The sequence below is a fragment of the Marmota marmota genome, unplaced genomic scaffold (genome assembly GCF_001458135.2).
Source record: "Marmota marmota marmota unplaced genomic scaffold, marMar, whole genome shotgun sequence".
Classification (NCBI taxonomy): Eukaryota; Metazoa; Chordata; class Mammalia; order Rodentia; family Sciuridae; genus Marmota; species Marmota marmota.
In genome coordinates, this window is record NW_026000026.1 from 65,732,822 (window position 1) to 65,756,415 (window position 23,594).

At 33.1% G+C, this 23,594-nt stretch overlaps 1 protein-coding gene across 14 annotated transcripts in view; it reads left to right on the top strand.

Annotated features, from left to right (window-relative positions):
• The window catches only part of Fer (FER tyrosine kinase), a 459,302-nt gene that overhangs the window by 69,501 nt on the left and 366,207 nt on the right, over positions 1–23,594 (top strand). For 11 of the 14 annotated variants that reach the window (XR_007350572.1, XR_007350573.1, XM_048811559.1 and 8 more), the window contains one exon: positions 6,322–6,588. Coding sequence is in view for 10 of the 14 variants with exons in the window: in XM_048811559.1 (XP_048667516.1) it covers positions 6,382–6,588 (207 nt within the window). In the remaining 4 variants the exon portion in view is untranslated. Of the gene's footprint in view, positions 1–6,319; positions 6,589–14,894; positions 15,045–15,566; positions 15,636–23,594 lie in introns of those variants that run through there. The other 3 variants (XM_048811564.1, XM_048811561.1, XM_048811565.1) reach the window with 3 other exon arrangements.

The window sequence follows — 23,594 nt, forward strand, 5'->3', positions numbered from 1 at the left end:
ATATATATATATATATATATATATATATTTTTTTTTTTTTTTCTTCCCAGTTTGACCTCTTCATTTTTGTTTGGTTCTCTTCAGATTGGGATATCTGGTATGAATTCTCAGGATTTTGTTAACCATTCTTCCTCAGAATGTCTTCTAGACTAGGTGGAATAGTCATGGGCATGTTGTCATGCTGCCTCGAGCCCCAGAATCTTCTGTTTCTTTGCTTTGAAACCATGCTGTGAAACTTAGGTCATCATATTTGGACTCCTTTATTTGCCAATGAGATATTTGAATTGTTGGTTTTTCTTAAACATAATTATTATTATTTATACCAGTTATTGATGGTAAATTCTGAGGGACTGCTTCATGAAACTGATTTTACCCACAGTTCCAATAAAGACTTTTCATCTCTCACCTTTAAGCAATTGACTCTCCAATATGGGTTTTTAGCCTTAATGTTTTACAGATAGGTTTATTTCTAGTTAAAATGAATATATTTTCCTTACAGTAACTCTATATTTTTATTCCTATTAATATTTTCACCATTCTTTAGTATTAATATCTTAAAGTTCTTCTTGGATCATCTCTTTTGTTCCTTAATCCTTTTACCAGATAAAGGCTCTTTCATCTTAATTCACATTGTCAATTCTGGATCCTCATTTCTCAAGCTGTATTGCTATAACAGCTTCTTAACTTGCCTTCTTATGTCTCATTTTCTTTCTCTTTTTATCTTCAAGCAGTGTTATACCTGGCTGACAGATCAAAATCTATTTCTCTCTTTCCCTTTCTTGAACTATAGCACACCCACAGAAAAGGTACAAATCACACATGCTTAGTTTAATGGATTTTTACACACTGCACATACTTGTATAACTAACACTGGCAAATTAATCTTTTTAAAATGTCTTGTTTATGACTTAATTCCAGGAGTTTGAGCTTTGTGAGTCTCCTGAGCAGAGGAATGGCAGGAGACAGATTGGCACACTGTCTCCCACTGCTTGCCATATAAGTTTGATTTTGGAGACATTTCATTTTTTACTTGACCTCAAATTCACTTTTGTTGCCCCATACTGATTCTACTCCTGAAATATATTTCCCTTATGACTTTTACATTCTAACTCACAGTATTATCTCAGCTTAGATCAAATCTTGCCATTTCTAGTAAATTTTCTGGACAATTTCAGCTTGCATTATTCTCAACTTTTTGTCTTCAAAAATTCTTTATTTTTTGAATAGGTAATATCAATGCATTTACTTAGAACAAAATTCATATGTTCAAAGGAATATACAATGACAAATTTCCTTCCCACTCTTGTCCCCAGCCTACTATTTGTTCTTGTAGAAATATTTTATATACTTACAAGCAAAATGAATGTTACTTTTTTCCTCTTTTATACAAAGTTAGCATACTAAGTTCTGTATCTTTCTTTTCTGTCTAGTAATTCTTCAAGATAGTTCCATATCAATTTACCAATATTTCCTTAATTTTTATTAGGACTGAATGATATTAGAAACACATATGGTTGTGAACATTGGGCACTGAACACATTCACAGTCTATGATTGAATTGCACCCCTGGAATTATTGAACTATAATCAAATGCAGCCTGCTTAATGTGGATATTTAAATATTTCTAGTTTTTTTTTTTTTAAATTGCAAACACTGTTACAATGAATAGTTATTTGATTCTATGGGATAATTATTTGGAGCATATCCTTCTATTAAGTTCTTAAGTATGTGTAATAACTATCAGTCTAACAATTATATATATTCTTAATTTATTAAAGAATTTAAAAAAATTTTTGTAATTTTTTTATTACTTAAAGAGAGGTACCATACACTAAGTTATCTTATCCACACTCTGACCTTAGGATGGGCTGGAGTGTTTCCCAGATTCTGCCAGATTCTGTTTTCCTTCAGTGCTTTCACAATCTTTCTGAAGTTCTTGATAATGAAAGAAAGTAATTGTTATCCAGATGCATTTAGAAGCAGAGATGATATTTATGCTGAGTTACAGAATAAAATGAATTGTTATCTCAGCTTTAAGTGTTTTTTAAAAAATGAAATAGTTTACCTTTCTTTGCCCTCAAAATATGATCCTATTCTGTTGAAAACATGGAATGAGATCGAATATCTCCACTCAGACTTTGTTGAGTTAGTGGCAGGTAAAATAACAGAAAAATGTTCATTGTAAATTTTTGTGACCCATAAAAGATACAATATGTCAAAAATCAATCCATCTCCCTTCCTCCCCAAACCCCTCCCTCCCTCCTTTCCTTCTATCCTTCCTTCTTTCTTTCCTTCCTTCCTTCCTCCCTTCCTCTGGAATCCTGTGCTTCACATATGGTAAGTAGGCAAGCACTCTACCACAGTGTTATGCCCCCAGCCCCCAAGAATTTTTTAAAAAGCCATTGCATACAGAATTCAAAAACTGGGGGCTGAGGATGTAGCTCAGTGGTAGAGTTCAATCATCAGCACCACAAAAACAAAACAAAACAAAAAGGGAATCATCCTATTTGATATTAAAGTGAATCAGTCAATTGATTTCTAATGATTCAAGTTTCATTTAGTGTCTTGGTTGCTACTTTGTAAACACTAATGAAATGGAATTTTTCACAACTTTAAATTTTTTCTACTTAGCTGATATTTCATAAAACTGGACAGCTTTTAATTGGGAAAAAATTGTAAATTATTCTCTAGTTAGGAAATCCTCATTTTTTACCATGTCTTTAGATGAAATCACTGAGGTAAGGGAGAGAAACCCCTTCTAGTTTTTCTGCGTAGCTTAGAGAATATCAGCTGAATTAAGAGAAAATTGACTTTTGGTATGGACGACTTAGAATTAGACATAGAAGGTGTGTTTTTACATTTCTTCTGTCTCTGACAGATTCAATGACTGAAATTCTAGGAAACTGGAGGACAAAATACTTTCTACCATAGTTTTCAGAATTTATAGTGGACAAGGAGGATATTTTGGGAAAGTTTATAATAACTGACCAGTAGGTGATCATTAAGTTATGCTGTAGTGATTTTTAAAACAAGTGTTTTTAAAAACAAGTTTTTAAAGTTATAACTATAGTTCATTTTATTAGTCCATTTTCTGTTGCCAGTATTGTAATGCCAGAAAATGGGTGAATTTATAAAGAATTTATAAAGAGGTTAATTTTGATTCAGGGTTCTAAAGGTTCAAAGTCAATAGGCCATATCTGGTAACGGCCTTCTTGTGGTGCAAGGCATCACATGGCAAGAGATAGGGTGTGTGTGTGTATGTGTGTGTGTATGTGTGTGTGTGTGTGTGTGTGTACGCATGTTTTCTGGCTTCTTTCTCTCTTATAAAGCCAACAGGATTCCATCATGGGGCTCCACCCTAATGACCTTAATTGATCCTAATTACCTTTCAAAGTTCCAACATCTAAACATCACAGTCTATTAATTTTCCACTTTTGTGACATCTCACAAAGGTGATTACATTTTAACAAATGAAGTCTTGGGTTCTACCTTAGACAAATCATAGTATTAACATACTAAGGAATTCACCCATTGAAACTACAGTTCAGTTGTTTTTAGTACATTCGCAGAATTGAGCAATCATTATTTCAATCAGTTTTCATTATCACAAAAGGGAGTCCAGTTCCTCTTAGCTGTAACTCTGTATTTCCCCCAAGTTTAACAACCTCAGGCAATCACTAATCTTTCTATCTCTAAATTTACCTTTTTGGAAATTTCTTGTAGAAGAATTGTACAATATGTGGTCTTTTGTGTCTGGCTTTCTTCATTTAGCAAAATGTTTTCAAGGTTCATCCATATTGTATCCTGTACCAATATGTCATTCCTTTTCTTTGCCAGATAATATTCTATTATATGAATATGATCATATTTTAATTATCCACTCATCAATGATGAGTATTTGGGTTGTTTTCACTTTGTGGCTATAGAATGATGTTGTTTCATACATTAATGTAAAAGTGTGCATGCAGATATTTTGTTTGTTTTAAAATATGGTACTGGACATAGAACTTGGGGCCTTGTATATGGTAAGCTTTAACACTGAGCTACGTCTCCTGGCCCCATAAACACGTTTTAATTTCACTTGAGTATATACCAATAAGTAGAATTTCTGGATCATATGGCAACACTGTTTTATCATTTGAGGAACTGCCAAATTGTAGTGGCCTTACCAGTTTACATTTTAGTAGTAGAGCATTAACTTCTAATTTCTTAACAGTCTTTCCAACACTCATTTTTATGTCTTTATTGATTATTATAGGTATCGAGTGGTACAAATTACTATCACATTGAAATTTTGATTTGCATTTTTTAATGGCTAATATTATGGAATATTTTTTCATGTGCTTTTTGGGCATTGTATGTTTTCTTTGGTAAAATCAAAGATCTTTTGCTCATTTTAATTGGTTTGTCTTTTTATTATTAATTTATAAGGATTCTCTACATAGTTCAGATAAAGACCCTTTATCAAATATATGATTTGCAAATATTTTTTGCCCATTCTTTGGATTTTCTTTACTTTCTTGATGTTGTGCTTTGAAGCACAGAAATTTTTAATTTTGATGAAATCTAATTTATGTATATATATTTTGCTGTGCTTATGCTTTTGTTGTATCTAAGAAACCATTGCCTAAGCCAAGGTTACAAAAATTTACACCTATATTTTCTTTTGAGTGTTTTATACTTTTAGCTCTGAAATTTAGATCTGTGGTTCATTTAGAGTTAATCTTTGTGTATGCATCATTCTTTTTTTTTTTTTTTTTTTGCCTATGGAAATCTAGCTGTCCCTGTACCCCTCTGTTGAGGGTACTTTTTGTTCTTATTGAATAGACTCATAGAAAATCATTTTCCCTTAAGTGTGAAGATTTATCTGGGCCCACTACTCCATTGATCTCTATGTCTGGCCATATGTTTATATTTATTATCTTGAGTACCGAAGCTTCTTAGAAAGTTTTGAAATCAGAAAAAGTAAGTCTTGCAACTTTGTTCTTTTTTCTGGGACTTTTTTGATAATTATTCTGTTTCCCTTATTATCATATGTATTTTGTGTTGTCTTGTCTATCTTGCAGAAATACTGGCTGAGATGTCAATATAAATTATGTCAAGTTTGTAGTTTTAGTTAGGAAGGCTTGCTTTCTTAACAATATTAACTTAAAAAATTTTTTTTTGAACATTAGTCAGTTTATTTGGGTCTTCGAAATTTTCTCTCAACAATGTTTTCTGGTTTTATAGTTTTAAGAGTATAAGTTTTGGGGCTTGGGTTGTGGCTCAGAGTTAGAGCGCTCACCTAGCATGTGTGAGGCACTGGGTTTGATCCTCAGCGCCACATATAGTAAAATCAAGACATCGTGTCCACCTATATCTAAAAGATTTTTTAAAAAAGAGTATAGGTTTTACATTTAAAAATATTTATTTCTAGGGGCTGGGGCTGTGGCTCAGTAGTAGCACACTTACCTGGCATGTATGAGGCACTGGGTTCGATTCTTAGCACCACATAAAAATGAATAAGTAAAGATCTATCATCAACTAAAAATAAAAAAAATTTCTAAATTTTGTTATGCTGTTGTAAATAGTATTTTTTTAATTTTATTTTTGACTTGTCATTGGTATACAGAAATATAAGTGATTTTTGATGTTTATCTTATATCTTATACAAAATTCATTTATTAGTTTTCTTTTTTCTTTTTTGTTTTAGTTGTAGATGGACACAGTACCTTTATTTTGTTTATTTATTTTTATGTGGTGCTGAGGATTAAACCCGGTACCTCACATGTCCTAGGCAAGCACTCTACTGCCCAGCCACAACCCCAGCCCTCTTTTAATTTTTGTTTAGTTGTAGGTGGACACAATATATTTGTTTTATCTATCTATTTATCTGTCTGTCTATCTATCTATCTGTCTATCTATTTTTTTTAATGCAGTGCTAAGGATTGAACCCAGTGCCTCAGGCATGCAAGGCAAGCACCCTACCACTGAGCCACAAACCCAGCCCTTATTTATTAGTTCTACTACTTTTTTGTTGCATTCCTTAAGGTTTTCTGTATATAATATGATGTCATCTGCAAATAAAATAGTTTTACTTCTTCCTTTCTAATCCAAATTTTAAACTTTGTATTTATGTAATGTACAGAGTCTCCAGTATGATACTGAATGGATATCAGTAATGGAGTGGACATCCTTTTCTGACATTTGGGAGAAAGCATTCAGTTGTTGTGATTTTTCTTTTATTTTTTAATCCCTAAGAGGAATGGGCCATAGCTTTGCTTTGAAGACTGTTTTCCTTGATTTAAGATTTTTTAATTTTTTTTATTTTTACTTACACAGATATGTGCTGATTAGAAGGCTCACTTGTGCAGTGTGGAGGATAAGCAGTGCCTTACAAAAATGGGGTTTGGGAGTGACCTGAAGAACTCACATGAAGCTGTGTTAAAATTGCAAGACTGGGAATTACGATTGCTGGAAACAGTGAAGAAATTTATGGCTCTGAGGATAAAAAGTGATAAAGAATATGCATCTTCTTTACAGAACCTTTGTAATCAAGTTGATAAGGAAAGTACTGTCCAAATGAATTATGTCAGCAATGTGTCCAAGGTAAGAATAATAATTTTATCACTTGTTATTTATAGCCTCACAGTTGTCCTTAAAGCAAGTAGATCATATTATTGAATAAGCATATCCAAGTCTGCCTGTAGTGTTCTAAGTTTTCTCTGAGTACTATTTTAGCTGCATCCAGGAAATTTTACATGCTTATTTGAATTTTCCTTCCTGTTCAGAACATGTCTTAATGTTTTTTGACTCACATTCTTTCAAAGTCTTTTATTTAATTTACAAATATTTGTTTTTTCCAGATACCTTTTTGTTATTCATTTTGAATTTAGTACCACTGTTTTTCTAAGAGCTTATTTTTAATAGCTTGAATGCTTTTAAATTTGTGAATATTTGCCTTTGATCAAGAATATGACCTGTCTTGGTAAATATTTCATGCACCTTTCTTAAGAATATTTATTCTGTGTTGTTGGTTGTAGTATTCCATAGATAGCGGTAGGTCAAGATGGTTTATAGGGGTGTTCAGTTCTTTTAGTTCTGTTTCACTCAGTGTTTTCAAGAGAAACAGAACCAATGGGACGTATATTTACATGGATGCGTAACAAGGTATTTATTATGGAAATAAAGAAGCCCCACAGGCTGGAGAATCAGGACAGCTGGTGATGTTGGAAGGTCTGTGAATCAGGGGAGCTGGTAACACTCAATCTGAGGCCAAAGACCTGAAAACCTGGGAAGGCATTGGCATTAATCCCAGAGTAGAAAGGTCCCATAACCTGGAGTTCAGATGTCAAGGGCAGAGGCAAATATATGTCTCATCTCCAGAAGAGTAGTGAACTTGCCTTTCCTTGTCCTTTTTGTTCTAGTTCACTCCCTATGAATTCTCCTCCTCACTTTGGTAGGGACTGATTTTTATTCAGTTGACTGATTGAAACGCTAATCTCTTCCAGAGACACCCTCCCAGACCCAGATAATGCTTTACCAGCTATTTCAGCATCCTTTGTTGACCCAAATGGACATAAAATTAACTGTCCCAGTTTCTTTACTCAGTTTTGACCATCTGTTCCACCAATTATTGAGAGGGGTGAATTTTGAAATTTCTGATTATAATTATATGAATTTGTTTCTACTTGCAGTTTAATCAGTTTTACTTTTATTTTGAATATGTTTAATTTTGTGCTTAAGTTTAAAATTATGACTTCTTGAGAAATCAGTTTGTTTATTACGTGAAAAATGTTTAGGATTTTAATGTTTTCCTTGTCAACTGATTTTCTTTATTAGTGTGAAATTAACTTGATTTCTGGTAATATTCTTTGCTGTAAAATCTACTCTGATATTATTATAATAACTTCAGCTTTCTTTTGATTAATATTTACATGGTATGTATTTTCATCACATTTGGTTGCTATAGAGTAGATTCTTGTATGTAGCATACAGTTGTCTTACTTTGTTCCTTAATATGAAAAATCACTGTCATTTAATTATTGTGTTTAGACTGTTTTCATGTAAATTGGTTATTGATATGATTAGGTTGAAATTTATCATTTTTACCATTTATTTTCTCTTGGTTCTATCTGCTCTTTCTTTCCTCTTATTTTCCTTTTTCTCCCCTTCTTGTGGATTTTTAAAAAAATATTTTAAATTTAAAAGTAAATTTATTTTTAACTTAAAAAAACCCCACAAAAATTATACTTTAAATTTAGGGTTATCATGTGATAATTTTGATACATTTATACTTTGCATTGTTTAAATCAGGTTAAAAATATCTCCTCAAACATTTATTTCCTTATAGTTATAAACACTTGAAGTTCTTCTAGTTTTTAAAAAATCTACAGTACATTATTGTTATCTATAGTCACTCAATAGTGCAGTAGCACAACAGAAATCTTAATCCTGTCTAGCTGATCCACCTTTTTCCATTTCTCCCCCCCTTACTCTCTACCCAGTCTCTACTTCTACTCTCAGCTTTTCTGATTTCACATACAAGTGAGCTCATACAGTACTGGTGCCTGGGTTTTTTTCACTTAACATAATGATCTCCAGTTCTATCCATGTTGTCACAAATGACAAGATTTCATCCTTTTAATGGCTGAATAGTATTCCATTGTATATATGTACCACATTTTCTTTATCCATTCATTAGTTTATGGACACTTAAGTTGTTCCCAATTTTTGGCTATTGTGAATAGTGCTGCAGAGAACATGGGAGTGCAGGTATCTCTTCAACATACTAATTTCGTTTCCTTTGGATATATGCCCAGTGGAGGAATTGCTGGATTGTATGCTAGTTCAGTTTTTAACTTTTTGAGGAACCTATATGCTGTTTTCTGTAATGTTTATACTAATTTACTTTTTCACTACAGTGTGCAGTGTTTCTTTTTATCCACATCCTTACCAGCACTTCTTTTGTCTTTTTGACAATGGCCATTCCGAGTGGGGTTAGGTGATATTGTAGTTTTGATTTGTGTTTCCCTAATGATCAATGATGTTGAGCATTTTTTTCATACACTTAATGTCTATTACTCATTTTTAAGCCAGGGTTTGTTTTGTTTTGTTGTTGTTGAGATTTTTGAGTTCCTGACATATTCTGGAGATTAATCCTGTGTCAGATGTATAGTTTACAGGTTTTTTTTTTTATTCCATTCTGTAGACTGTGTCTTTACTCTTTTTATTGTTTCCTCTTCTGTGCAGAAGTTTTTAGGTTTGATATAACCTCAATTGTCAATTTTTGATTTTGTTTTCTATGCTTTAGAGTCTTGTCTAAAAAATCCTTGCCCTTTCAATGTCCTGAAGCATTTCTCTAATGTTTTCTTCTAGTAGTTTCCTACTATCGCACCTTACATTTAAGTCTTCAATCCATTTTGAGATGCTTTTTCTAACCAGTGAATGATAGGGTCTAGTTTCATTCTCCTTCATGTGGCTGTCCAATTGCTTTAGCACCATTTGTTGAAGAGACTGTCCTTTCTCTACTATGTGTTCTTAAAATCTTTGTTGAGAATCAGTGGGCTCTCCATGTGTGGGTTTATTTCTAGAGTCTCTTATCTTCTTCCATTTGTCTGTGTCTATTTTTATGCCAAGACCATGCTGTTTTAATTACTACAGCTTTCAAGTATATTTTGATGTCAGGGTGTGTGATGCCTCCTTTTTGTTCTTTTTGCTCATGACTGCTTTGTCTGTTTGGATCTTTTGTAGTTATATACAGATTTTAGATTTTTTTTCAAGTTTTATAAAGAACATCATTGATATTTTGATGGGGATTGCATTGAATCTGTATTTTAAAAATTATTTTTATCTCCTTTGTTATATTGTTACCTCTAACTTTTTCATTCATGGTTTCTTTAGCATTTATGGTACATATCTCTAACTTACTGAAAAATCTGTTTTGTAATATGTAGAACCTCAACTATGATAATAATATTTTTACATCAGTATTATTTCCATTTCTCTTTACCTGTCTTTTGTGCTCTTATTCTCATACCTTTCAATATTATAAACCCCACAATATAGTATTGTTATTGCTTTTAATAGTTGATTACCTTTTGAATAATTTAAATAAAAACATAAGTCTTTATATTTATTTACTTAGTTACCATTTGTGATCCTTTTCATTTCTTTGTGTATATCCAGGGTTTTTTTTCCTGGTATCATTTTGTTTTTGCTTGAAGGACTTTCTTTAACATTTATTATAGTGTAGGCCTGATGGTAATGGATTTTTTTCAGGTTTTGAACTTGTAAAAATATGTTGTTTTTGTTTTTGAGAACAATTTTAACTGTGTATAGAAATCTAGTTTTTTTTTTCAATATTTTAAAGATGTTGCTATATTGTCATCTTGCATTATTTCTGGAAAATTTGCATCTAATCTTTTCCCTCTCTAGCTCTGCTTATGATTTTTTTCATTGTTAGTGCTTTTAAGCAATTCATGTGTAACTTCATGTTTCTTTATGCTTTTTGTGCTGTGGATTTGACTTTCTTGGACTTGAGGCTTATAGTTTTTATTGACTTCAGAAAAATTTCAGGTATTATTAACAATTTTTGTTTTATTCTTTATTTTCCTCTTGGGGAACTCCAATTACATGTACATTTGGCTATTTAAAGTTGCCCCAAAGTTTGCTGATGCTGTGTTATTTATTTTTCTGTATTCTCTTAGCATTCCATTGTATTTAGTTTTATTTATTCTCTCATTCCCTTGACTAATTTTATTTTTATTCAGTGTCTTATTTGTTGTTAATTCTACCTCGTGTATTTTTCATGTCAAACATTTTGCGTCTTTGGTTTCCTTTCATAACCTTATTCATGAGGTGAACTTTGTCTCTTTCTGACTCCTCCTCTTAAAGCAGAGTCACTGTCTCCCACATCTTCTCTTCTGCTTGCATCATTTCTTGTTTTACCAACATTTAAATTTAAATTCTATCAATGGACCATTCATTCATTTTCTTGTATTTGCCAAAACTTACCTCTTTCTTTTGCCCCATGTCTGTTTTGTAAGGTGGAGGAATTGGAGAGATCAAGTAGAATCAAGTAGTTGAGCCATTTTTTGGTTAAAGATGAGTGAGTCAACCAATAGTATAGCATAGAGGATACAGTGACAAACCCACATAAATACAATTATCTCATACTAGACAAAGGTGCCGAAAACATTTTTGGAGAAAAGATAGCCCTTCAACAAATAGTGCTGGGAAAACTGGAAATCCATATGCAGCAAAATGAAATTAAGCCCCTATCTCTCACCATGCACAAAACTCAACTCAAAGTGGATTAAGGACCTAGGAATTAAACCAGAGACCTTGCACCTAATAGCAGAAAAAGTAGGCCCAAATCTTCATCATGTCGGATTAGGTCCCCACTTCCTTAATGAAGACTCCTAATATACAAGAATTAAAACCAAGAATTAATAAATGGGATGGATTCAAACTGAAAAGCTTCTTCTCAACAAAAGAAACAATCATGAGGTGAAAAGAGAGCCTACAGAATGGGAGCAAATTTTTACCACAGGCACATCAGATAAAGCATTAACCTTTAGGTTCTATAAAGAACTCAAAAAACTTAACACCAAAAAACCCCAAATAACCAATCAATAAATGGGCTAAGAAACTGAACAGATACTTCTCAGAAGATGATATACAATCGATCAACAAATATATGAAAAATTTTGAACATCTCTAGCAATTCGAAAAATGCAAATCAAAACTACTCTAAGATTTCATCTCATTCCAGTCAGAATGGCAGTTATTAAGCATACAAACAACAATAAGTGTTGGCGAGGATGTGGGGGAAAAGGCATACTCATACATTGCTGGTGGAACTGCAAATTGGTGCAACCAGTTGAGAAAGTAGTATAGAGATTTCTTGGAAAACTTGGAATGGAACCACCATTTGACCCAGCTATCCCACTTCCTGGTTTGTACCCAAAGGACTTAAAAGTGGCACACTTTAGTGACACAGCCACATCAATGTTTATAGTAGCACAATTCACAATAGCTAAATTGTGGAATCAACCTAGATGCTCTTCAACAGATGAATGGATAAAGAAACTGTGGTATATATACACAATGGAATATTACTCAATATTAAAAGAGAATAAAGTCATGGCATTTGCAAATAAATGAATGGAGTTGGAGAATATCATGCTAAGTGAAGTAAGCCAATCCCTAAAAACCAAAGGCCAAATGTTCTCTCTGATAAGTGAATGCTGATCCATAATAGGGTATGGGAAGGTGAGAATGGGAGGAATGGAGCAATTTTATAGGGAAAAGGGGAGAGAGAGGAAGGGGGGGAGAGCTTGTGGGTAGAAAGATGGTGAAATGAGATGAACATCATTACCCTAGGTACATGGTGTGACTCTAGTTTGAATACAACCAGAGAAATTAAAAATTGTGCTGCATATGTGTGCTATGAATTGAAATACATTTTGCTGTCATGAATAACAAATTAGAACAAATAAATAAATTAATTTAAAAAAAGATGAGCAAGTTATAAATATCTCCTCTAATTAGATTTTGAATCTTTTTTTTATATCTTCCACGTTCTTACTCAATATGTTTATTATATCCTCTAGTTTCTTGACTTTATGGGATGTATTCATAGTAATTATTTTATTGTTCTCATTTTCCTTCATCTGTATTAATTCTGGATCAGTTTTGATTGATTATGTTTTCTCCTTATTTTGAGTTGCATTTTCTGCATCTGTGTGCTTGATAATCTTTGATTTTGATGCAAGTCAGGCATTACGAATTTTACTTTGTAAGGTACTGGGTTCCTAGAGTTTTATGGGATGTAGTTAAGTTACTTGGAGACAGTTTACTCTTCTTGGTTCTTGCTTTTATCAAGAGACAGGTATAATGTCAGTTTATCTACTGCCTCTGCTGAAGCAAGATCATATTTAGTACTCAGAAAGATGCCCTTTACATTGAACTCTGGTTCTTGGGACCTGGTATGATTCTTGACCCCATGTCAAGACTTTTCTCTATAATCCTTTTGGGTGGTATTTCCTAGGTGTTGAGTAGTTTGCTCATACCTTTGAACTTGGTAGTTACCTAAATAATCAAGGGGAAGTCTTTGCAAATCTCCTGAATTTTCTCTTCGTGTACCTTATGCCTCTGTTAAAAAACTCTGTCCTTGTCCCTTTCTCCAGAGCTTTGACTTAAGTCAAAGCTGTGTTCTGAACTTAAGTCTCCTCAACACATGAGTTCTACTTGACTCTTCCTTCCTATGGGTGGCCTCATCATTTTCTCCGTTCTGTGAACTGCAATAATCTTATGGCACAGATCGTTTGTTTATAGTCTCTCAGGATCATAGTCTTTCATTTATTGATATCTGGTGGTTTGTTTTGTTTTGTTTTTGTCATCAATATTGGGGCTTGAACCCAGGGCTTCATACATGCTAGGCAAGTACTCTACTACTGAGATACATCTGGAGTCCTTTTTATTTTTATTTGAGACAGGTAAAGTTGCCTAAGCTCGCTTTGAACTTGCAGTCCTTCTGTCTCAGCCTCACAAATTGCTGGAGTTGTAGGTGTGTGCTACCACATTCTGTGTTCCAGGGTCTTGAGTGCTTTCATTTTTATATTTTTGTTCAGTTGTTAATTTTAGGCAGGAGAATAAATTGGTTCCTGTTTCTCTATTGTGACTGGAAGTGGAAGTCTTACAACTTATGATTTTCTTGTCATTATTTAAAAAAATTAAAACTTCCATAGAGTTTCAAGAATAAAACAAAAACTATGTCCTTCAATTGATTCATTAGTTATTAACATTTTATCATTTTTGTTCTCTTAACAATGTAAATATATATTAGAATTTTTTCATATAAATATATATGTAGTATTTTTTGGACCATTTATGAATTAGTTGAAAATGTCATGGGTCTTTATTTCTAAATACCTGTGCATGTATTTTCAAAGAATGTATCAACTATATAATGATCAAATTATTGCAATTTAGCATTGTCACATATTATTAAAAACACATCCCATATCCTACTTTTGTCATCTATATCACTAATATCTTTTTGGCAACACTTTTTCATCATGATCCAGTGTCTAATATAGAAGAACCCATCTCATTTAGCTGTTATGTCTCTTCAGTGTCTAATATAGAACACAAAAAATGAGAAGTCACACTCTGTGATTTGGCTATTTTTGTTTTTTACTGTAAGTTATTTTGAAATGTGTACATTTTTGTCTTTAATCCTGAGGGCATGGTTTTTGTGTGGTTTTATTTTCCTTTTTGTTCTTTATATTGTTTTTGGAGGAAATGTTGGGAAATGTTTTGGAGGAGACCTAGGTAGTTATTTTTGATTTCAACTACCTGGACTTGGTTTCCCCCTCCATTCTTGAGTAGCACTTTTTGGCATATGTATAGTAGGCTCATCTTGAAACATCCTTTCTATAGTCCTAGAATTAACTCTTTTCCCTCAGTGTCCTTGTTCCTTTTAGTGGAGCATTATGTATTTTCTACATACAGAATTTTTGGTTTCTAATGTATTTTATAATCACAAAGAATGCTGCAGTAAATGCCATTACATGGCTGTAGTTTTGTATTTTTATGGGTATTTTTAGGGTAAATTCCTAGAAATAGAATTCCTTGGTCAAAATATAAATGTGCATGTAGTTTTCTTATATATTGTCAATAAAAATATAAATTTCCCTAATTATCTTATACCATTTTGCATATCCTCCAGAACTAGATGGAGTGTCAGCTTCTTCTAATGAATGTAACAGTGTGTGTTGTCTCACTTTTGAATTTTTGTGATCTGCTGTGATTTTGTTTTATATTTCTCTAAAACTGAGTATAATTAAAATTTTTTTCTTTTCTCTCTTTCTCTTTCTTCCTCCCTCCCTCCCTCCCTTCTGTGCTAGGAATTGAACCCAGAGTCTTGCACATGTTAGGCAAGTGCTCTACCACCCAGCTACAACCCCTGACCTTTTTATTTTGTTAAGTTGCCTGGATTGGCCTTGATGTTGTGATCCTCCTGATTTAGACTGGGTCCCAAGCAGTGGAGATTACAGGTGTGCATCACCATGTCTGGCTCTTTTCACATATTTAATGGTGATCTTGAACACTTTTTTTTCTTCTATAGTGCAGATCATTTTTACTTTGTAATTTCTTGCTTATCTAGAATTTCACCTGTCTAAATATAGTCAACTCTATTTTTAAATAACTCAGTGATATATATATATATAATCCTCAAATAACACAACTTATATGAAGGCAGATGTTGACTTACCTTTTAAATGCAAAGGGCATGGAAATATTAGCAATATTTATAATATGCCACAGGAGAATAAAAAGGAATGAAAATTGCTTTTTGGAGAATCAGACTTACTGTTAGTAGTTGTACAATACACATATACTATAACTTGAGCCTGTGAAACTAAAGTTTCACCAGTGTATATATTTAAGGCAGTAATTCTTAAGTCTGGCTACAGAGTCAGTTCTGGTACAACATTTAATTTGAAAAGATGAATTTGTTCCTGCACAATATTAAGGAACAATTTGAGCTTTATGTGAATTTTTTCTTACATGTGAAACTGGAGGAAGCAATGGGTGAATGTAGAAAACTACCCAGCTGAACCAAGTTGCTGAGGAATAGATTTCAGGTATATATTTCAGTTCTTTATTAGCTGCCTCTGTTTACTCCTTTGTCATGAGCCACACTTATCCATGTGTGGTATTGCAACTTTTTGTGCAATTATAGATAATTCTTTCTACCACTTTACAGTGACTCACAAGTTATAATCCTTCTAAAATTGACTTTGACAAGCAAACTCCAGATCTTTTCAAGTTAAAGTGCCATGTTTGTTGTAGTAGCTACATATTTTTTAATCACAGTAAGTGTGAAACTGCAAAGTTTTTATTGATTGTCTTTTTTAATGCATCCCTGATTTAATTTTTTGAGTTTAATGCCCATAACCCTATTTTTCCTTAAGCTCTGGAGCTTTAAGTATATGATTTTGCATAAGTCAATGATTACTAGGGACACAAATATTTGTTACAGCAGAATTTGTACGTTAGAATTGCCTGGAGAGCTTTAAAATATTGATGCTTGGGATCCTATCAAAAGCCTATTAAATCAGAATCTCTGTAATAGCTCAAAGATTGGTGTTTTAAATGACTCCCAGTTGTTTCTTATTGCAGTCAGGGTTGTAGGAGTAGGGAAACTATGAAGCTCTGAAGAAAATGCAGAAAGAGAGGCTCTTATGATTGAAGAATATCTAAGGTTTCCTTTGCACTTGTAGTCAAACTTTTGAAAACTTTAGTTTTGGGGAAATTTAATGAGTGTTTTCTAGATTTCTGTATTCCATAAGGACTCAGAGCCTCTAACCTTCTTATGTTAGGCAAACTTAGAATAAAAGCTACTGCTTCAGAGAACAATTAATTTTGAGTTATTGTGTACTGAAGAAACTATGTATTTTTTTTTTTTTTTGTAGAATTTTGATGCTTTAAAAAAATTTTAAGCAAGAACAATGAAAACAAGTTGTTGTGGGATACAGTCTGTAGCAAAAAGCTATTTATGACAACTATTTATTTAGTTATTTTTCAAGCTTGAGTCATGTTGTTGATTATTTTCAGTGCTTTGCTATAATCATAGCTCCAGTAGTAGTTTGTTCTTTTACTCTATGTCCCAGAATAAGTATGTTTTGGTATAAATTACTACCTGTTTACGGAATACTGATTCACCTTACCACAGATCTGTTTGTTCAAAGGTAGAAGGCAAGAAAAGACATGATGTGCTTTTCTAAAAGATATGCATTTCTCCCTATATATAGCTTTTCATTTTTTAAAAATTGAGTATAGAGTTATTTTTTATGACATGTATTCATGTTAGCATAACTGGTACTATTGACCTCTTTTGGTTTCCTAAGTATGAAATAGTCATTTTAAGATTTATGTTAATTGTTGTATAAAGCTGAGATGCTATTTAATGTATGTAACTGATATATATATGTTATTTTGGAGGAGGAAGGTAGGAGAGAAAAATTTTTTCCAAATTGAATCATTCCTTTTTTTTCAAAAAAATAAATATGAAATAAATGGAAATAAATGATGCATTTATTTCTAGGAAACATTTTATTTTTGGTCACAAAATAACAGCATCAAAAAATCACATTTAATACCTTAGAAAAACTTTGGAAATAATTTCAGATAAAATCTGTATTTTTATGATATAATATTACTATTATTTAGGATACCACTCAAATTTCTGAAAAGTGTTCTAAAATTTATATATCTCAAACCAGTTATATTGTTAACCTAGGCCGTAGGAAAATAGTCATTTTAAGATTTATGTTAATTATTGTATAAAGCTATCTATACAATGTGCTATCTATGTCTTAAGGTAGTCCTGTTTCTAATTATTGAGTATGGTATTGGGTTGGTTATTAAGAAGATGATTTAGGTCTTAATTGTTTTGTTTATGGAGATTTGGGGGGAACCATTATTTTAGTTAGAAACCCAATTACAGTGATAGTCTGTCTTCCTTCCTTCCTTCCTTCCTTCCTTCCTTCCTTCCTTCCTTCCTTCCTTGTACTGGGAATAAAACTGAGGGTCTTGCACATGCTAGCAAGCATTCTGCCACTGAGCTACATCACCAACCTTCATTTTCATTTTTATAGCTTTTAACAAAGCATGTCATGTCAAGAATGACACTAATACTGGCCCAGGACTTCTTTCCTTAGATATACTCATGCTACAAGAAAGGTGGCCCAAAGAATGCAAGCAGCATTTCCCTTTGGCTTTTGGCCTCTAGTCTGATAATAAAGTACTAAATTAAAGATTAAAGATTACTATGAAATTTGTAACCAATTTAAATGGTACTCTGATTAGTTTAGCTTAGATAGTTAGTTTTAAAGCAGCCCTCAGATACAAGAGCCTTCAGGTTTTCATTCTTTTGTATCCTCCAAGAATCAACTTGTATCAGGTCTAGCACATTAATAAATATATTTGTGTTTGCATCTGAATTCTTCCACTGGTTCACTGTGTGACCTTGAACAGATTATTTAACCTCTTTGACATCCATTTTCCATATTTATAAGATGAATACATTTGCTTCATCATATTGGTATAAAGAGAAAATGAGAGAAGCCCTGTGAGTTGGCAGGAGGTTGATGGTATTAAGTAGCAGGAGCAGAGGGTCATTTTGAAAAGTGTGGATAGCTTTAAAGGGGGTAAGGTTAGAAAGAAGTAATGGAGATGATCAACCCCACCTCTAAGTTCTATGTTATAGAGCATATGATGGAATAAACCAGCATTTATTTGATAGAGATACAGAAAACTGGGTTGTCCTGAATAAATAGCATGGTTTATGAGTAAATGCAGTTTTCTAATTTTTGTTTGCCCAGAAGTTATTTGAGGGGTTAAAAAAAATTAGGGCAGTAGATGAAATGGTTGGTTAGGCTGGAAGAGAAAAGAGAGGGCTTTGCTTTTTAAAGAGATGTTTAGCTGATGGAGCCAATCAGGGAGAATTTGGACATAGAGGAAAGGGAGCGTTAACAGAACTTCTTTAGGACAGGGAAAGGATATGGGATGTAGCATGGTAGAGAGCAGGAGTATCACATGGAAGCTAGAGAAAAAGAAATAGACATCTCCAAGGAACTTAATTGTAATTCATTATTTTCTTTGAAATTTCCAAGTAGTTCAGCCTTATATTATCAAAGATCCTCTAGAGCTGGATGAACAAAGAAATCTTCTCTGGACATAAGCCATAAAAATCCAGGCATTTTAAGGAAATGGTGAAAGAGAGAAAGATCACAGGTGCTGGTACTGGAAGGGACTATGAAAGTCTTTGATTCAGCCTCACTTGAGGTTAGATGAGGGATAAAGATGATTCTGGACATTTTCGTTCTGGTATTGTTCTTCTTCAGAAGAATAAGAAGGATGACCTTTAAGTTCAAGAAGAACAAAAGTAATTCTGGAGCCCTGGGTCTAGGAAGGTGGAAGAAAAAGTATTGGGAAAAAAAGTTGATTTATTTTATAGGTTCATCTGTGTTTAGATATTTAAACTTGCTCTTTTTTTTGCGGGGGGGGGGCGCTAGGGATTGAATTTAGTGATGTCTAACCATAAGCCACATCCCTAGACCTTTTTATTATTTGAGATAGCATCTCACTAAGTTGCTTGGGGCCTTTGCTGAGTTGCTGAGGCTAGCCTTGAACTTGTGATACTCTTGCCTCAGCCTCCTCAATCACTGGTATTACAGGCATGTACCACCAAGCCCAGCTTAAACTTACTCTTTTTAATAGCAATAATAGTATCCTGATGGCTCTCTTACTTCTGAAATTGGGCAATAACTAAGCTAATGCAGCTTAGTCTATTTGGTATGAGTCTTAGAAATCAACTATTGGATTTTATTATATTTATTTTATTTTATTTATTATTTTTTAATGAGGGGGGGTAGGGAGGGAGGGATGGGGGAGGAGGAAGAGAGGAGAGAGAGAGAGAGAGAGAGAGAGAGAGAGAGAATTTTTAATATTTATTTTTTATTTATCGGCGGACACAACATCCTTGTTTGTATGTTGTGCTGAGGATCGAACCCGGGCTGCACGCATGCCACGCAAGCATGCTACCGCTTGAGCCACATCCCCAGCCCTATTTATTTTATTTTAAATCAATTTATTTAGAACTGGGGATGTGGCTCAGAGGTACAGTACTTGCCTGGCATATGTAAGGTCCTGGGTTTGAGCCTCTAGTACTATAAAAAAATATATAATGATAGGTCAAATAGATTGATTATTAAATTACTTGATACTCTATAGTTTTTTTTTTTAACTTCATCTGTCACAAGCAGAGATGGGTGTACGTAATTCTGTCACTACTTAGATTTGTTATTGTATTGTCCATCATTTTTATTTTTCGTATTTCGATGGCACTGTTTTGCGGAACATAAAGATTTCTCATAGTTATTTAATTGACATTCTTTTTTCATAGTTTGTGCCTAAAATTCAACTGTGTGTCATTTGAATGTAACCTGCTGGATCTTGTTCACATTTTTCTGGGGGTCTTTTACTTGTCTTTTTGTTGTTGTTATTGTTAAATGTTATTTCACTTTGTGTCTGTTTTTTATGTATTGCATGCAGTGAAGTTTTAGCCCTCCCCAACTTGATGTTTTTAATCAGAGATGTTTATCTAATTTTCATATGTTTAACAGATACGTTGAGTGTCATTTTTATTTTGTAACTTATTTTCAGTTGTTATTCATTGTTTTTTTTTTTTTTTCTTCATTTTCTTTCCTCTCTCTCTTTTTTTAAAGGACAGTGTTATCTTTCCTTAAAACTCATATTCAGGGCTAGGAGGGGGATAGCTCAGTGGTAGAGTATGTGCTTTTTTAGAATGCATATGGCCTTCGGGTCAGTCCCCAGAACATACAAAAACAAACAAACAAACAAACAAACAAACAAAAAACCAAACCAAACAAACAAGAAAATCCAAAAAATTAGTTCTAATGTTACAAAAGGTAGATGAATCGTTTTTTTTCCTAAACAATCACTTATTTACCTTTTGAAATTTAAGAATTGCACACTTAAACATATATTTCTTGATTTATAAACTTTAGAACTAAAGCTATATTTGAACTCTTCTCTGTGAAAAGTTAGGAAATAAACTTCCCATCAGTCACTCCTAATTTTTATTAGTATTCTCTGGGATTTTGTATAGTCTACTACAGTTAAATTATTAGTACCTTTATATTTTGTAGCTTTTCTGTTAATAGTTATATTTAAATTCTATTTTGTAAAATTTCCTATAGTATTTTTTTTCAAATTTGTTGTTCTTTATATGTGATTAAATTTTTCTAAAATTAAATGTAAGGTTTGTTTTTGGTTCTGGGGATTGAACCCAGAGCATCATGCATGCTAATCATATAGTCTACTTCTAAGCTATTATTACTTTTTAATATTTCTTAACTTTTCTGTAACTTTAAGGATCAGTGACTTTTACTACTGGTAAAATCTCACTATAAGCAACATTATTAGCAAGCTGTTTTTTGTACAATTCTGTGTTAAATTTTTTAAAATTATTTTTTATGGCATATATTCTATTCATGGTTTTATTCTATATCATCCCTCCTTCTCTTTGTTTGCCCCTCCTTCTTTTCTTATATCAATGAATGTTTGTTATTTATTATTTTAGACATCACAGTAAATACCTGAAATATGATCAAAGAGACATGATACTGCCTTCACAGGACTTCGATTCTAATTTTGGAGGCCTTAAAAAGAACAAATCCAGGCTGGCGTTGTGGCTCAGTGATAGGGCACTTGCCTCACACATGTGAGGCACTGGGTTCAAGCCTTAGTACCACATAAAAATGAATAAAGATATTGTGACCATCTACAACTAAAATTATTTTTAAAAAGAAAACAATTCTACCAAATATATGAGCAGATCAATAATTGTTTGAAGAGAGAGAGTAATAGGGATTAGACCTACATGACATTTAGCTGATCACTAAACAAAGAGAGGGATCCTGCAATATAAAGGGGAGGAAGAGCTTCTATTAGATAGGAAAAACTTCCAGAAGGAGATTGGAGCTTGATATGTTAAGGAAACCAAATAAAGAATGATGCTCCTAAAATTTACTTAACTAGGTGAAAAATGGCAAAGGAAATGTTGGAAAGAGAAAGAGGACAGGTAATGGGAGATATTATAGATCTTAGATAATAGTTTGAATTTTCTTTAAATACATAAAAATCTCAGTGTAGAGGTTTAGGAAAGACAGTGTTATTAATTTCTTTTGCTATTTTAAGGGGGAATGGATTGGAATGAAACATGGGAATATAGCATTTGGGAGGTATGTCTAAGCCAGAGATAATTATAACCTCCAAAGAAGTGGCAGTGGAGATGGAGAAAAGTATGGTAGATTTTGGAGGTAGCATCTGAAGACTTGTTGATGGGGATTGGTGGTTTGAGTTTCAACAGAGCATGGACTTATGAAGGAAGAGCAAGAATGTTTATTAGCAATGTTGGGACTTTGGGAATAGAACTGAACCAGATTTTTATTAAAGCTAGAAGATACATGGAAAATTCTAGTAAGAGGTCTGAGGAGTTTTCTAATCAGAAAGCAGGAGTTCCTGAGGGTACCAGATTCTGTAGATAGTGACCTGTGTGGGATTAGGAGACATTGAGGGCAAGAAGATGTTGACAAAATGATAATGTATACTTTGGGACCTTGGACTTCCTGCAGTCACTCCAGTGAAAAGGGATATTAGGCAGTGTGGATATGTTCTACTGGGAGAGGAGGGCAATCAATCTAATTGTGTGGGTTTTGGTGTTCACTTACAAGAAGGCTTCTCCCCTGTGCTGCAAGAACTGCTACACAGAATTACAAATGTTTATTGCACTTAGAAAATATTTATTGTTTGGAGTTAGAGCAAGAACACTGACTCTTCTTACTTACCTATTATGTTAAAGCTATTTGTACCTCAACATTGTGCACATACCATAGGATATTTTTTCAATATTGTATTTTTCAGCATGAAAATATTAGATAAATAGGCAAAGCCACATCAATTATTATGGCTATTTAATTTTTATTTTTAATCCATTTTGTATAGTTTTTATTGTTTTCATCTTTGTTAAAGTATATATATGTATATATGTATACATACATATGCATATACATGCATATATAATAGTTGTCAGTGGACCTTTATTTTTATTATTTATTTATATGTGGTGCTGAGACTCAAACCCAGTGCTTCATGTATGCTAGGTAAGTGCTCTACCACTGAGTCACTACCCTAGTCCCTAAATTTTATATTTTTAAAGGAAGAGCTACATCAGTTTTAAATTACTTTGTGGTGTAAAGGCCCTACTATGTGTTACACTTTCAAACTTGAAAGTAAATATAATGGGTTCATAAGCCACTTATCACTTTTTATGTACATAATAGCATTTCCCACTGGAAACAGTTCCTCTCCCAAACAAATATTCTCAAAGATTGTTATTTACTCTTTTAGCATATTGAAATGTATATAAAATAAGATTACCAATTACACCTGGAGTCAGATTGTGACTAAGAGTTACAACTACTTTAGGCTGTAGCTTTGATATAGATTCTTAATGAAATGTCAGTTTAGGATTCTACTAGAATGTTAATAGGACAAGAATAATCTTGCTCATTTACAGATAAAAAATAAATTATTTTTGTAAATATCTGAAATCATTCCTTGCCTTTTTGTGTTGTTGTTGTATCATTTATATGGATATTCTGTGACTATGATAGTTCTCCAGTAATTATTTCAGAATAGATTTTTTTAGGGGGTGGGGTACCGGGAATTGTACTTAGGGGCGCTTAACCACTGAGCCACATGCCAGCCCTTTCTTATAGTTTATGTAGAGACGGGGTCCCAGCTGGGCATGGTGGTGTGCACCTGTAATCCCAGTAACTCAGGAGGCTGAGGCCGGAGGATCATGAGTTCAAAGCCAGCCTCAGCAAGAGTGAGGCACTAAGCAACTCAGGGAGACCCAGTCTCTAAATAAAATACAAAATAGAGCTGGGGATGTGGCTCAGTGGTCATGTGGCCCTGAGTTCAATCCCTAGGACCAAAAAAAAAAAAAAAAG